General features: G+C 34.9%; 1 protein-coding gene across 3 annotated transcripts in view; it reads left to right on the forward strand.

The window, feature by feature from the left end:
• The window catches only part of Wdpcp (WD repeat containing planar cell polarity effector), a 246,792-nt gene that overhangs the window by 149,771 nt on the left and 81,077 nt on the right, over window positions 1–15,944 (forward strand). For all 3 annotated transcript variants that reach the window (XM_090336831.1, XM_090336830.1, XM_090336832.1), the window contains exon 13: window positions 3,562–3,625. In XM_090336831.1, coding sequence (XP_090192957.1) covers window positions 3,562–3,625 — 64 coding nt within the window. The remainder of the gene's footprint in view (window positions 1–3,561; window positions 3,626–15,944) is intronic.

Genomic DNA, 15,944 nt, shown 5'->3' on the forward strand with positions numbered 1-15,944 from the left:
ATCTATCTCCTTTCAAATGATCTATCCTTAAATACATATAGCAGATTTCTTGTAGATACTAGACTCTTTAATTTTTTTTGCCAGTCCCAGACCCAGGGGTAGGGTGGTAGCCTTGAGCTGAAGAGCTCAGGGACAGCGCCCAGGCCTAATTCAAGCCCCATGACTCACAAAAAAAAAAAAAAAAAAGTCTTGTATTGGTCTATTTGTAGTCCCATTGAAGGTCAGAAGAGTTCTCCCTAACAGCCATTATTTATGAAGCAGTTTCTATTTATGAAGTTTTTTTATTTTCATTAAGTGTACATAGTTCTATACTCATATAGTCCTTTTCATTTCTTGTGCTTAGTATATATTGTTCCTTTTTATTTATTGATTCATATTATTTAGGAGCTCTGGAAATTATTACTGTTTACCTTACTTTCCTAATGAGATATGTTAAATATTTTTCATATTTTCTGTATTATTTATTCTGATTTTTTCCACTCTTTCCTCACAATATTCTTTACATATTGGTCATATGCTTTTAGTTCACTAAATATCTCTTCAATTGTGTCAGTCTATTAAATATTTCATTTCTGAAAGTTCTAGTTTATCCCTTCAAGAAGAGTGGGTTTGATGATCTAGGGATGAACTTACTGGTGGAGCATGTGGGATTGGTCCCCACCGCTGGAGGACTATTTCTTTCATCATATCATATTGCATTCTTATATTCATGAGTGTATCACTTATTTCTATAAATATTCTAAATTAGTTTATATTCTAAAAATTCAGTATCTGAAATCTGATCTACATGTTTGTTTTCTAACATTTCACACATAATTGCTTTATTATATGTTTGATCGTCTCAGATTCATTGCCTGATTGTAATTTGTGGAATTTCAGGGCCTTTATCAGAGGGTTTTAGTCCACATATTAATTTTTGTTTCTGCAAAAGTTTGGAGCACTGCTGGTGTGGTTCTTTTTACGTCCTAGCTCAATCAGGAGTGTTGGGGCAGCATCTTTCCCCTGAGACTATTTTACAGATTAATCTCCTGAGTAGGCTTGCCCTCAATATAGTTCTGTCCCACTCCTCTTTACTTGTCTCCTTAGGGATCTTTTAATCAGTTGGCAATTTTTCAGTAGAGGATGGAATACCTTTGAGTAGCTCTTTGCTCTTTTAGATTCTCATTATATACTTTGAAGTGTATTTTCTAGTCTGGCTGAGCACTCCTTTGGTATTTCAGGTTCATTGTACTTCCAGTTTCTTCATTTTATCATTATATCTATCATTCTTTCTCAGCTAGCAACACCAGTATGCCCTAACTTATTCTCCTTAATTTCACTTTTCCAGTTTCAATTTTTTCTATGTGGTTGCCAATGATGCTAACATGTTAGATATGTTAACTTGTGGTACTTGAATATTGAGCTCAGAACTCAAAGAGAGATGGATTTTAGAGATGTAGATTTGTGAGTCACTGATAATATTAATGTCATGGCAAGTTTACTGAGGAGACTGAAGTAAGTAGAAATAAAAGAAGACTGTAGAATAACATCAACTTCAAGAGATTACATAGAGAAAATTGATTTAGAAAAGGATTATATGAAGATCTAGATTACTAAATGAGAAACCCAAGAATGAAAAATTAATGGGTTTGAAGAAAGAGCAATTTATAATATCAGATGTTGCCAAAGGTTGAGTTAGTTAAGAATTTATGTTTAAATTTGATGATTTGAAAGTGGATCATCGCTGTTGCCAGAATAGTTCAGTGGACTAGACACTGAGTGTGGTGGAGTAAGCCAATGCAGTACACATATATACTGTACTGACTCTCTGATCTTCCTCAGTACAGTCCTCTCCCACTGAGTGTACAATGAACCAGTAAGCTTCCTAGTAAAAAGCCATTTTTCATCCACAGAAATAAATGTGATTTTCTCATGATCTTCCACATAAGAGGAAGTCAGGCAAATAACTGAGGTACTAATAAAATTGGACAAAGGAGGAGATTGGATAACAGTCATAAAAAGTCATCAGAGCATGGAAATTATACAAGTGTTTTTGGCTCAGGACCTAATATCCCTCTATATTAACAAGCCTTAATTTTTAAATTTTGATTATTTCACTTGTAAAATAGATGTAATTAGGTGGTAACAGTATTCATTACTTATTTTCTACCCCATCTTTTGCAGTATAAAATAGGAGAATACCTTATTTATATATTTGTTACTAATGTTGGAAAATCTGATATATAAATTTATATAAATTTTAATCTGATATGTAAATTTTATATAAATTTTAATTCTTGGGGAAAAGGCAACCTTTCATACCAAACACGTGTGCAAAGAATGTTTTTGATGAGCATTTCTTTTGAGATCTTAAACTTTTTGTTAGATATTTTATTTAAATTGAAGCCTGTTCATTTATGTCTCCGCTGAAAATAAACTTTAACCACAACAACAACAAAAAAAAACCTTTAAGGCGGTCATAGTGGCTCACACCTGTAATCCTAACTACTTAGGAGGCTGAGATCTGAGGATCAAGGTTCAAAGCCAGCCCAGGCACTAAAAAAATCCATGAGATTCTCATCTCCAATTAACCACTAGAAAACCAGAAGTGGTGCTATGGCTCAAGGGGTAGGGTGGTAGCCTTGAGCAGAAGAGCTCAGGGACAGCGTTCAAGCCCCATGACTGACCAAAAAAAAAAAAACCTCAAATTTTCAGGACTGGGAGTTTGGCCTAGTGGTTGAGTGCTTGCCTAACATGCACGAAGACCCGGGTTCAACTCCTCGGTACCACATACATAGATAAAAAAACCACCAGAAGTGGTGCTGAGGTTCAAGTGGTAGAGCTCTAGCCTTGAGAAAGTCTAAGGACAGTGCTCAGGCCCTGAGCTCAAGCCCAGGACTGGCCAAAACAAACAAACAAAAAAAAACACCTCAAATTTTATTTCAGGAAAAAGTAGTATGTTTTAGAAAAGGTAGAAAAATAACTTAAAAAATAGAAGTATTTATATTGTTCTTTTATGACAGCCAAAAATGTATATATATGTATATATATATATATATATATATATATCCTATTTGAGAATCGTTTATGTTTTCCTTTTAAGGTAGCCTGAAATATTTTTTCAAAACTCAGAAACATGAGACTTTTAAGATAATGGAACATTTGACTTTTCACCTTATACCTAACTATTAAAGTATAATCAGATAATTTGTTAGTTGATCATATATATACACACACACACACACACATACATATCTCCATAATCTTTTCTTATAAAACACTATGAAGGGAAAATTATGAAAACACATTTCCTAGACTGTCATTTTCACATAATGGAGTCAGCAGTATATACTCGAACTTATGCTGATTTTTGGAAATTAGACTTATGACCTCTCATCTTCTCAGGTCAAGAGCATTTCACATGTGGAAGATCCTAGCCTGCTAAATCCTTTCTGTTGGAAAACAGTTTTCCCAGCAGAAGAATGAAAACAGTACCAAATAAATACATTAAACAAACAGCACTTTCCTTTCATATACTTTTGTTCATAACTAATCCACATTTCTTTTTCCACGCCGTCTTAGGTACCAGAGATTTGAAAAAGCATTTCTCCTGGCTGTTGACATCGGTGCTCGTGACCTGTTCATGGTGAGTTGTTCCCAGACATGATTTTTGTGTCTTCAGTTCTAAGGCTGAGTAAGTTGTCAGCTTTTGTGACCATTAAAAAGGATTAGTGTCATTTGCAGCTTTAGACACATGGGGGGAAAGCATTATCCCATCTTGGCTTGCAGCTTTGCCTTCGTGAAACTGGTCAATAGCCATCTAACATCCTTTGACTTGTTGACATTTTCCTTTCCAGGGCCCAAAGGATCTTTTATGTTTTTGAAGAATTTATAATTCCTGAACTTTTCTTCTCATGTACCTTGACATGAAGGGATGACACCTTTCTATCTAATAAGCTTAAATGTCTTTCTAAAATCTATTATCTAAGGAAGTACAAGTATAGAAACCAGAACATGTGGGGAAAATGACCCACAGATCTTGAATGTGCTCAATTTTCTTAGAATTGAATTAGAATTCTCTTCATAAATAGTAGCAAATTATAAATGTTTTTACTTGTATTATTAAATTATCCACATGCTAAGTGAAACTAGAGGTTATGCATTCACATCTGCTCTGGTCCTTTCATTTCTTACTTACAGCGTCGTCCAAGTGTCCAGCTCCCAACAAGTCCTTGTGCTTTAGATCAAGTTCTTATTTTGTAAAATCTTATATCACAGTGAGATCAGATGAACAAAGGCAGAGTCCTTTTCTGGTTTTCCAGTATATTTTTCTCATAGCTGTTTCTTTGTTATAAACAACAGAGCAAAACCTTCTTGAAAACAATGAAAAAAACTTCTTGAAGACTTTTTATCTGAATCATTTGGCAGAAATTTTCGTAATTCAAAACTTGTATTTCCAAAGTTAATGTGAGTTCATTACATTAGATCACTTGTCTTTGGAATAGGTTTAATATTTAAATCCTAAATTAAATTATCTATTTCATTTATATATTCTCAGCTTTCATTGAGCATGAGAAAAGTTTCAGATGTTTTTGAAACTAAAAACATCTTGTTATTTTTTGACATCTGCATTTTGATATCTAAGTAATTAGTATGAGGGAAGGTTTTATTTTCATCAAAACTATACATGCAGAGCCAGCATGCTGTGGCTCATACCTGTAATCCTAGCTACTCAGGAGGCTGAGATCTGATGATCAAGGTTCAAAGCCAGCAGGGCACCAAAGGACCTGAGAGTCTTATCTCCCATTAACCACTAGAAAATGGGAAGTGGGGCTTGGCTCAAGGGTAGGGGTATAGCCTTGAGCTGAAGAGCTCAGAGACAGTGCCCAAGCCCGAAGTAGGGCAGTAGACTTGAGCTGAAGAGCTCAGGGATAGTGTCCAGGCCTAGTTCAAGCTCCATGATGCACAAAAAAAAAACTATATGTGCAGATTATCACAGTATCAGAATTTAATTACCACATTTCTTAAATTTAAATTTTCTTACATACTAACTTTTCTTCCTCATCTCTACCATCTCACTTATGCTGCTTACTCAATCAAGATATATGTTCTTTATATTTCTTTATTTTTTGTGCATATAGTCCAATCCTTTTTCCTAGCCAAGACAAGAATTAAAGAGATTAGTATTTAAATGCTTTATGTGTACCAATTTTTTCCTCTGGGTATAATATTGCTCTATAAATATACTGCTTTATTAATTAGCATAATCAAAGCCATCTTCTAAACTTTTTTCATTATCTGTTTAAGAACTTAGCCTGTTTTTCCTAGTACCAACATAAAGTCCCTGTGTTAGTTCAAATCTTCTTAATCTGAATAAACTTCCTATGGATGGGCTAAAGTAAGAAAAGAAAGAATGATTTAATTCAAGAACATGTAAACCATCATAATTCTTAGTGCTGGATCTTCATTCTCCATGTAAGACTTGACTTATAACTTCTCCGTTTTCAGAAAGATCAGAATGAAGAGAGCATTGAGACCTTAGCATTTTGAGGCTCCATGTTGAAACTGTCCTAAAGGATTGGCCATATTTCCTTATAAATTCTTATTATTTAAATTTTATATACCCAGTCTTATAACCTATATATAACAAAATCTTACATCTTTTGAAAAAATTTATAAAATGAGCAGGATTATCCCTACTTACAGATTATTTTCTATCCTTATATCTCTTCCTTAAAAACTAAATATAATACCAAAAAGAGCACAAAAAAAAGCATCAGTTAACCTCAAAATAGTGCTTTTGACATTAGCTACAATGAGTTATGTAAGACATCGTGGCAAGGAAGCTGATGTGGAAAACAGTTGAAATAGAAGAGAGGCCATAGATGCACAAAAAGTTGAGAATTTATCTCGACAGGAGGTGAAAAAGATTTGTAAACAAAGGAATAATAATATGTTGATCAGAGGTATACAATGTTTGGCAATGTTTTAGACTATAAATATTTTGTACTTTACAAGCTGTACACTCACTGTTGTTGCATCTCAAAACTGCATTTGTAAAACAAAAACATCCAAGGACAATATATATATGATCAAAAGAGCTAGCTGTTGTTTTTTTAAAGCTTTGTTTACAGACTATGATACTTAACTATCATAAAAAATGAGTCTATGACATAATTCTTGTAATTTGTTTCCTCCAAATGATTAGAAACTAAGAAAAAATTACTTCAGTCATATTTGACTATGTATTGTGTTTTGGTATGTATTGTCTATTTTTATTCATTTTTAAGTATTTTCTCATTTCTCTTGTGATTGTCTTTGATTCAATTGTTATTGAAGAATATAATCACTTAATTTTCACAATTTCGTGAATTTTGAAGTTTTACTTCTAACTTGATACTGTTTTGGTGGAAAATGACATTCTATTACTACCTTTCTTTTAAGTCTATTAAGATATAGTTTGTAGGCTAACTTATGAGATATCATGGAAGCTTGAAAAGGATGCATATGTTGTTATGAACAAAATATTCTACATCTGCCTGTCATAATCTAGGTGATGTAAAATCTTCCATTTTCTCACTGCTGTCTTTTGAAAAATATTAGGAATAAATATTGAAGTTTTCAACTATTACTGCACAACTATCTCAGGTTTCATTTGTAAGTTTTGCTTCATATGTTATTGCTGTTGGTTTTTTTTTTTCCAGTCCTGGGCTTGAGCTCAGGGCCAGAACACTGTCCTTGAACTTTCTCGAGGCTAGAGCTCTACCGCTTGAGCCTCAGCACCATTTCCAACTTTTTTCTATGTATGTGGTACTGAGAAATTGAACCCGGGTCTTGGTGCTTGCTAGGCAAGCATTCCACCACTAGGCCAAACTCCTAGCCTTGCTTCATATATTTTAATAATTTCTTTTTAAGAACATAAATGCATATTTAGTATATCTTCTTTCAGCTTTGGATCTCTCTATTTGGCACTATTGGAATTGAACCCAGTACCTTGGATTTGCCAGTCAGATACTGTATCTCTTGAGCTTAGGTCTCTTTGCTTTTTCTTTTTATAACAGGATCTATAATAGACTCTATTAGATTCTAAAATTAATTTTACTATTTACACTTTCTTCCTAGCTAGGATGACATGTATATGCCACTCTGCCCAGCTTTTTGTTAATTGTGATGGAGTCTTGCAAACCTTTGCCCAGGCTTGCTAGGGCAAAAGTTTCTTCCAAATAGCTAGGATAGCAAACATGAGCCACAGCACCTACTTTCTTATTAATGTATAATTTTTTAATAACTTGTAACTTTATTTTACTTCAGTCTATTTTGTCTGATATGAGTGTAGCCATATTTGCTTTCTCTTATTACTGATTTTTTTTCCCTGTTACTTGTTTTTAAACATCTGTATGTATCTGAGTCTCTTGATGATAGCTTGTAGTTGGGTTATATGTTTTTATCTCCAACTACCTGTCAAGTTTGAAGCTTAATTCATTTACATTTAATATAATTTCTGGTAAGCAGGGAATTCTGTTATTTTTGCTATGTATTTTCTCTGTCTCCTGTAGTTTTTTATGTCTTTTTATGCCTTTCTGGCATTGTTGTCTTCTCTTGTGTGTCATTGATTTTTGTGATAAAATGTTTAATTTCCTGTGGTATATTCTATAGCTGTCTTCTTTGTGGTTTCTATGGATTATACTTAGCACCCTAAAGGTTTATTGCTCTAATTTGGATTTGTATCATTTTATATCAGTAATAGGCAAATGTACTCCAATTTCAGATCTCTGTTCACATTTGATGTTTTATGTCAACAAATTACATCATATATATTACATGCCCTCAATCCATAAAGTAATAATTTTATATATGCTTCTCTAAAACAAATACATAGTTGAGATCTAGAAGGAATGAGGTTTGAAGCCAGCGGGGCAGGAAAACCTAAGAGAACTTGTCTTCAAAATAAATTGCAAATAGCTTTGTTACAGATGAGATTCAATGGTAGAATACCCACTAAACAAATAAAGCTAACCAAATACAAGGTTCTGAATTCAGAAGGGTTTTTTGGCTACTGAAAAAAACAAAAATTAAAAAATCAATAAGGAAAACCTAAATATAATTTACAAATATTCTACCTATAAGGATAAGAGGACACACTGAAAACTTTACAAGAAGGAATAGGAGATACATTAGGCCTCCTTGGCTCAGGTCAAAACTTTCTTAATAAGGACCAAGAATCACAACAAATCAGAGAAAGGCTGAATAAATGGGACTGCATTAAACTGAAGAGCTTTTGTATGGCAAAGGACATAGCTAGTAAATTAATTAGGAAGCCTACAGAATGGGAGAGGATCTTCACTAACCATACAACAGACAAAGGCCTCATATCTAAAATATATTAACAGCTCAAAAAATTGAATCACTCCAAAACTAATCTCCAAAGTAACAACCATCCCATTAAAAGATGGGCCAAAGACTTAAAGAGAGTCTTCTCAGAAGAAGAAATAAAAATGGCCTATAGACACATGAAGAAATGCTCGACATCTCTGGTCATAAAAGAAATGCAAATCAAAACTGTTAGGTCAGACTGGAAAAAATGACATCTTCCCTTGGCTCTCTCCCACTGCACCCTGGAAATCCTTGCCTAACACCTGTAACCCTGGCAACTAGCATGCCTGGGGGCAGTGGGAGGTCCTCACTGAGGTATTTTCCCATCCTCTGAGATCACATCCACTTCTGCTGTGTCTATAACACTCCCCCTATATAATCACTCACTTCCCGCCTAAGACCTCTTGCTCGCCCAACTCCATCTTGGTTGGCAGGAGTCTGCTCTTTCCTCACGCAATAAGCCCTCTTCTCCTGAACTCTCCTGAACTGTGTGGAGTTTCCTTTCAGCAAACCTTACAAAAACCAACTCTAAGATTCCACCTCACTTCAATTAGAATGGCCAGGATCAAGAAATCTAATAACAACAGATGCTGGAGGGGATGTGGCCAGGAGGGATCACTACTACACGGTTGGTGGGAGTGCAAACTCCTTCAGCCACTATGGAAAGCAATATGGCAGTTCTCAAAAGACTAAACATAGACCTCCCCTATGACCCAGCAATTCCACTACTTCGCACTTACCATATCGTCCAGAAACAAGGACATACTAAATCACTAACACAACGATGTTCATTGCAGCACTATTTACCATAGCAAAGATATGGAACTAACCCAGATGTCCCTCAGTTGATAAGTGGATCAAGAAGATGTGGTATTTATACACAATGGAATTCTATGCTGCTGTCAGAAAGAACAACATTACCCCATTTGTAAGGAAATGGAAAGACTTAGAAAAAATCATATTAAGTGAAGTAAGCCAGACTCAAAGGAACTTATGCTCAATGGTTTCCCTCATTTGTCATAATCAGTAGAAACCTTGGTCTCTCCTAGCAGAGATTTGTAATAGAGCAAAACCTAGATACATAAGGCCATACAGTATGACACTAAATGAAAGGACCTCTAGGATATAGAAACAAAAGCCATATAATGAATGATTGTTGTCCTTAATGTACTATGTTATCTCTCATCTCATTTGCTGTCCCTTGGTTATCTCATATTGTTACAGTATCTCACTTTGTTATCTGATATATTGGATATATTTGTATTTGGTTATTTGAAATTGGATAGGGAAGGGGGAAAACAAGATGAGGGGCGGGGGTGGGGGGGAGAGAAATGGGGACCAAGACATGAGAAAGGGTATCAGTGTATGTGAAGTAATGAACCTTCTATCTGACGAATATAATATAACCCTTCTATTAATTACAGTAAAAAAATATATGAAAAAAAGGATAGGAGGCCTGGAGTTTGGCCTGTTAGTAGAGTGCTTTCCTAGCATGTACAAAGACCCAAAGTCGATTCCTCAGTACCACATACATAGAAAAAAGCCAGAAGTGGTGTTGAGGCTCCAGTGGTAGAGCTCTGGCCTTGAGAAAGTCCAAGGACAGTGCTCAGGCCCTGAGCTCAAGCCCAGGACTGGCAAACAAAAAAAAAAAAAAGAAGGAGGAGGAGGAGTATAAGGAAGAGGAAGAGGAGGAAGAAGAGGAGGAGGAGGATAGGCAAGAGGACAAATAGAAAACATAGTAAGATTGTACTATTTATTAATTTCAAATACTTAAGTTACATTAAATTCAAATTGACAGCACTCCAAGTAAATGGTACATACTAATTTTTTAAATCATCAGTTGTCAGACTGGTCAGAAAGCAAGACCAAAGTATATTCAGTGTGTAAGTGGGCCTCTGCATTGTTATGTTACAAATAAATTGAAAGCAAACCTGAATAAAAAGATATTATCATGTACAGAATAAGATAGACTTCAAAATGAAGCAAGTATTGGAAGTGAGGCTGTGGCTTAGGGATAGGGCCTTGAGCTCAAGGACAGCACCCAGGCCCAGAGTTCAAGCCCCATGACCCACAAATAAAAAATAAGGAAATATTACTAAAGATAAAGAAAATTACTTGTAATAATAAAAGCTCTGAGGAAAACATAGGAATCCTAAATATTTATGTACAAGATAAGTAAGCTTCAGATACCTAAAAATCAAACTTACAAATGAAATGAGAAGCATATAAATGTAATCACTGATACATCAAATTGTCAAAAATTATGAATACACAAAATATGTGAAATGACATGATTGGACAGTAACGCTATATCCAACAAATGCAGAATGTTTATTCTTTCTAAATGACCATGCTTTTGTCACCAAACATAAACTAACTATATGTTAGTTCATAAGAATAAAGCTTAATGTAGAACACTAAACTAGGATACCAAAGAAACTAAATTACAAGGCAGTATGTTTACATACCTACGAGGCTCACAAATACTGGCAAGTTAAATATCAGTTCTCTAAAAATATGATTAAAGAAGAAATCACAAAAACCAGTATTTTAAGTGAACTTTATGAGAACAATATATAGGAATGTGTGAGATTATAATATATAATATATAAATCTATATTCTTATAAATAAATAAAGCCAACTAATAAATGTAAAATAACAATATAAAAATTTACCATTTGGCATAACTAAATAAGGGAAAACCAATAGGTACTATAACTAGAGAAATTATTATATAATTAACAAGACATTTATGTAGTCTCAGAAGTACTTCTCCACAAAGTGCATTATGTACGAAGGTAAGAAGAGTAACTGAGAAGGGTGGTAGACACCATATTAATCAAGTAAGTATCATCAGTAATAAGTCACAATAATTGTTCACTTTATATTAAAGTAAGACTACAACCCCCTTTCGTGACATTCTTGCAAAAGAATGCATACCTAAATCTAACCAAAAGAAAGGACCAGTTAAGCCCAAACTGAGGGACATTATAATAACTAGTCTTCAAAAATGTCAAGTTCTCATAAGAAAATATTTATGAACAATTATAAAAAAGACTAAAAAGGCATAATTTAAAGCATTGAGAAATGGAACTTTGTCATATGAAGAACATTATTCCAACACACTGACACTTTATTGTTTAAATGGAACTAATGTTATCAGTATTAATGTCATGATTTTGATAGTTTGTGATTTTGTAGGAAATAAACACCAAATTACTCAAAATGTGTTGTCAACTTAACTCTCAAATAGTTCAGAGAAAAGTGACGCTTAAACTGTTCTGGAAACTTTCTGCAACTTTGAGATTTTCAAAAATATACCATTTCCCATACCACTATAGCTTTATAGTCTACTGTTAATATTAGTATCCTAGGTAGAATCTGTGTGGCTTAGAAATCTACTGCTTTAGTCACAGAAATGTTGCTTTTAATTTTGTAGTTTTTTCTAATTTTAGTTTTGAAAATTCAGGTAACTTCTCCAAGCTAATTATTGCTATAGCATAAACCCACTTATTTTGCTTTACCCATTGTGGCAGAAAAGCCACCCAAGATTTCTTCTGTGGCCCCATGTTGGATAGTATGAAGATGAGTATGTCTCCTGAACATTCTCATGTTGGCATCCTTACTACCTTGGCCATTGGCACATGGCCAGTTGGACTGTCAACTGTACCATCTGATAATGCTATAAAAAGACCTATAGCTGCTGCTCTCCAGCCATCTGTGCCTTGCCTTGGCATGATGCTGTTGGGTAGTTTGTCTTTCGTTGGCATGGTTTTGTGGGTGGCTTACATCTGCTGTTCCTAGGCACTTGCTTGATGATCAAGTTGACATAGAATTGCTTCCTTGGCACTGTTTTTACATAGGAGAGTTTTATACCTGCTAATTCTTGAAACCTGATTACCATTAATTACATATACCACAATTTTAAATATTATGAATACATATGTTTCTGGACTCTATTCACAAACTTAGATTGGGCATTCAAGTTTTAATTCTCCCAATAAGAAGTCTTTACTTAAAAGAATTTTCTAATAAAGTGTTTTTTTGAAGCTATTAAAGTGAGTGCATATGCTAAATCTTTCCCTATCACTCCAGATCTCTAGAAATGATGGAACTATAATTGTATATATTTTTAAATTTTTAATAGGATATAAAATAAGAATGACCAGTGATGGAACTGAGGTTATAAAAATACATTTAAAGATGTAAGACAGAATATGATTGAAGAAAGACAGCAGATACCAATATATTAAGACTTCTACCGAAGTTGGAGGAATACCAGAAGTTCTCCATGCCTTAAGAAAGGGTACTAGGATGGAAAAGTATGCCTGAGAAAGCCAGAAGTAGTTCAGATGCTGTAAGAACATTTAGTGAGTGAAGAAAAGTCACAGTAAGTTTGGGGTAAACCCTAAACACTTTCAGGGAAAAAAAAAGTTGATATGAATATGTTAAAACTTAAGGATGGAACTATAGAATCACTTCCTACCAACTTCAATTTATTAAAGCCTTAACTTCAATATGATATTATTTGGAGCCAGAAAGCAATAAGGAAGATAAGGTAAGGAAGAATGGCCCTGAGGCCATCCAGGTAAGTTCCTCATCCAGTCTGCTCTGCTTGGTGGCTTTACAAGTAGAGGATATCAGTAGTTATGAGCACAGGAGAAAGGCTGTGGAGGACCCAGGAAGAAGACAACCTTCTGTAAACACAAAACATGAAGCACATCACTTGATGCTGGAATTTCAGTGCATAGAACTGTTGAGAAAATAGTATTTTTAAGTAGCCTTAATATTTTGTTATGGCACCTTAGCTGTCTGATTCAAAATGGCAATACTTCAGAACTACTAAATACTTCAGGGGAGAAAATGATCATTTTTTAAGAGCAACTAGGAAGTTGTAGGAAAAAAATAAGGATCTGGTAAGTGGGAAACACAAAATAAGCTGTCAGGAATATTTAAATATCAGTAGCAGTTAATAGTGAGAGGGACAAGGATAAAAAGTAAAGTGAGGATGTTCCCTTGTCTCTCAGAAGAGTACCTGTCCATCTGTTTGTCAGCCTCAGGACTTAATCTCTTTCCAGAGACCTCACTTCTTAATGCAGTCATCTTGGGGGTTTAAGTTCCAATCTACCAATTTTAGTTTTTGGTTTTTCTTAGATATCTTGGTGTCTGTTTTTTAATTTACTTTATTGTTATTATAAAGGTGACATACAGAGAGATTACATGAGTCGGGTAGCAAGTAAATTTCCTTTCATACAGTATTTTCTCTTTCGTCAACTGTACAATTCATGGGTGGAGATGGGAGGGAATAAGGGACTGTAAAGAATGAAGAAAGGGAAGACCAGCCTACCAACTGTGGAGGGACACATTCAAACCATGGAATACTATACAAATGCATCCTGCTACGTAGCAGGGAAAATCTTTGAAGGCAAAACGTTTAAAAGGGAAATCAAGGGCAAATATTTTTTTTTGCCAGTCCTGGGCTTGAGCTCAGGGCCTGAGCACTGTCCTTGGACTTTCTCAAGGTTAGAGCCCTACCATTTGAGTCTCAACACCACTTCAGCTTTTTTCTATATATGTGGTACCAAGGAATTTAACCTGGGTCGTCATTCATGCTAGGCAAGCATTCTACCACTAGACCAAACTCCTGGCCCAAAGGCAAATATTTTTAAAAATGCATCCACAAATTCTTTGATACTTCTCTTTTCAAAAGGTGGTATCTGGATCTCTTATCCCCACAAATTAGCTGAATTGTAGTACTTTTCTTCTACTTAAGAGAATATGAAGCCTGGTGCTGGTGGCTCATACGTATAATCATAGCTACTCAGGAGCTGAGATCTGAGGAATGCCATTCAAAGACAGCCAAGGCAGAAAAGTCCATGGGACTCTCATCTGCAGTTAGCCACCAGAAAACTAGAAGTGGCACTGTGGCTCAAAGTAGTAGAGGGCTAGCCTTGAGCAAAAGAATCCAGGAATAGGCCAAGAGTTCAAGCCCCATGACTGACAAAAAAAAAAGAATATGGCAGGTAACTTCCAAAAATAGTTCAAGGAATGGTTACTTCTTTTGCCCCTTATCTCTTGGATCATTTGACTGGGGAAGTGATATGCTTTGGCTAAATGCCATGCCCAAAACACACTGAGGCACTTCTGTGGAAAAGGTATCATCAGTGAGAGCCTGTGTCTCCTATGAGTAACCAGGAAGGTACTGTGCCTTCCCACAGCCATGTCCATTAATAAACCCTCTACAAGTGTTTTTTTTTTCCTCAGTTAACTATCCCTGACAAATTATCTTGACTACCACCTCAGGAGATCCTAAATCAGTTATCTAGTTAAGGCTTCCTGGATTCATGATGCTCAAAAATGGTGATACAATAATTGTTTATTGTTTTAAGATGCCCAGTTGGTGGGAGGGGGCAATTTGTTACATAGTAACATAACTAAAATTGAGAGGTATTTCATAATAATATGTACAGTTGACACCAGAAGCAATCAACTGTATAAACATAGAAGTATTTAATAACATAGCTCGGGAATACATTTTTAAAGTCTTCAAAGAAAAATAGATATAGCTAATCAAAATGCAGAATTTTAACACCTGCATCTCAGAAAATTATACACAAAGAACAAAAAAATAAGGGGCCAGGACTTTGGCCTAGGGGTTGAGTGCTTGCCTAACATGCAGGAAGACCTGGGTTGGATTCCTTGGTACCACATACATAGAAAAAGCCAGAAGTGGTGCTTTGGCTCATGTGGTAGAGCCCTAGCCTTGAGAAAGTCCAAAGATAGTACTCAAGCCCTGGGTTCAAGCCCCAGGACTGGCAAAAAAAAAAAAAAAGAACAAGTAAAAAGGACAAAAACTGAAGGGATTAAAGGTTTGAGTAACATAATTGGAAAACTTGAGCTCGTTGAAATATTTTATATTTAACAATAAATACACATTATTAATAAAAATCACGAAGTCAATAATAAGGATTAGATTTTACCCATCAATGAAGTCTCAACAAACTAAAATATGTTCCTATGATAGAGACTGTATTTGATAAAGAAAAAGCTGTAAAACAATTACCTTCTAAAAAATAACATGTGCCTTACAAATTTTTTTGTTGTGCTTGGGGATGGAAACCAGTCTTCATTTTTATTACAGGTAATGACTTTAACCTCAACATTATTATAAAAGCATTATTTTTAATAGCTTCTTGACTAATAATGCTATGAAAGTAGAAATTATTAACTTAGTTTAATGACAATAAAAATACCACGTCATTGTTGTCCTTAAGGTACTATGTTATCTCTCATCTCTTTTGCTGTCCCTTGGTTATCTCATGTTGTTACAGTATCTCACTTTGTTACCTTATATATCGGATATATTTGTATTTGGTTATTTGAAATTGGATAGGAAACGGGGGAAAACAAGATGAGGGGTGGGGGTGGGGGGGAGGGAAATGGGGACCAAGACATGTGAAAGGGTATCAATGTATGGGAATTAATGCACCATCTATCTGGCAAATATCATGTAACCCTTCTATTAATTACAATAAAAAATATATGAAAAAAATACTACATGTCAAGAAATGTGGCTAGGTATTAAAGCAAT

The sequence above is a fragment of the Megascapheus bottae genome, chromosome 7, assembly GCF_031878675.1.
Source record: "Megascapheus bottae isolate mThoBot1 chromosome 7, mThoBot2.hap1, whole genome shotgun sequence".
Lineage (NCBI taxonomy): Eukaryota > Metazoa > Chordata > Mammalia > Rodentia > Geomyidae > Megascapheus > Megascapheus bottae.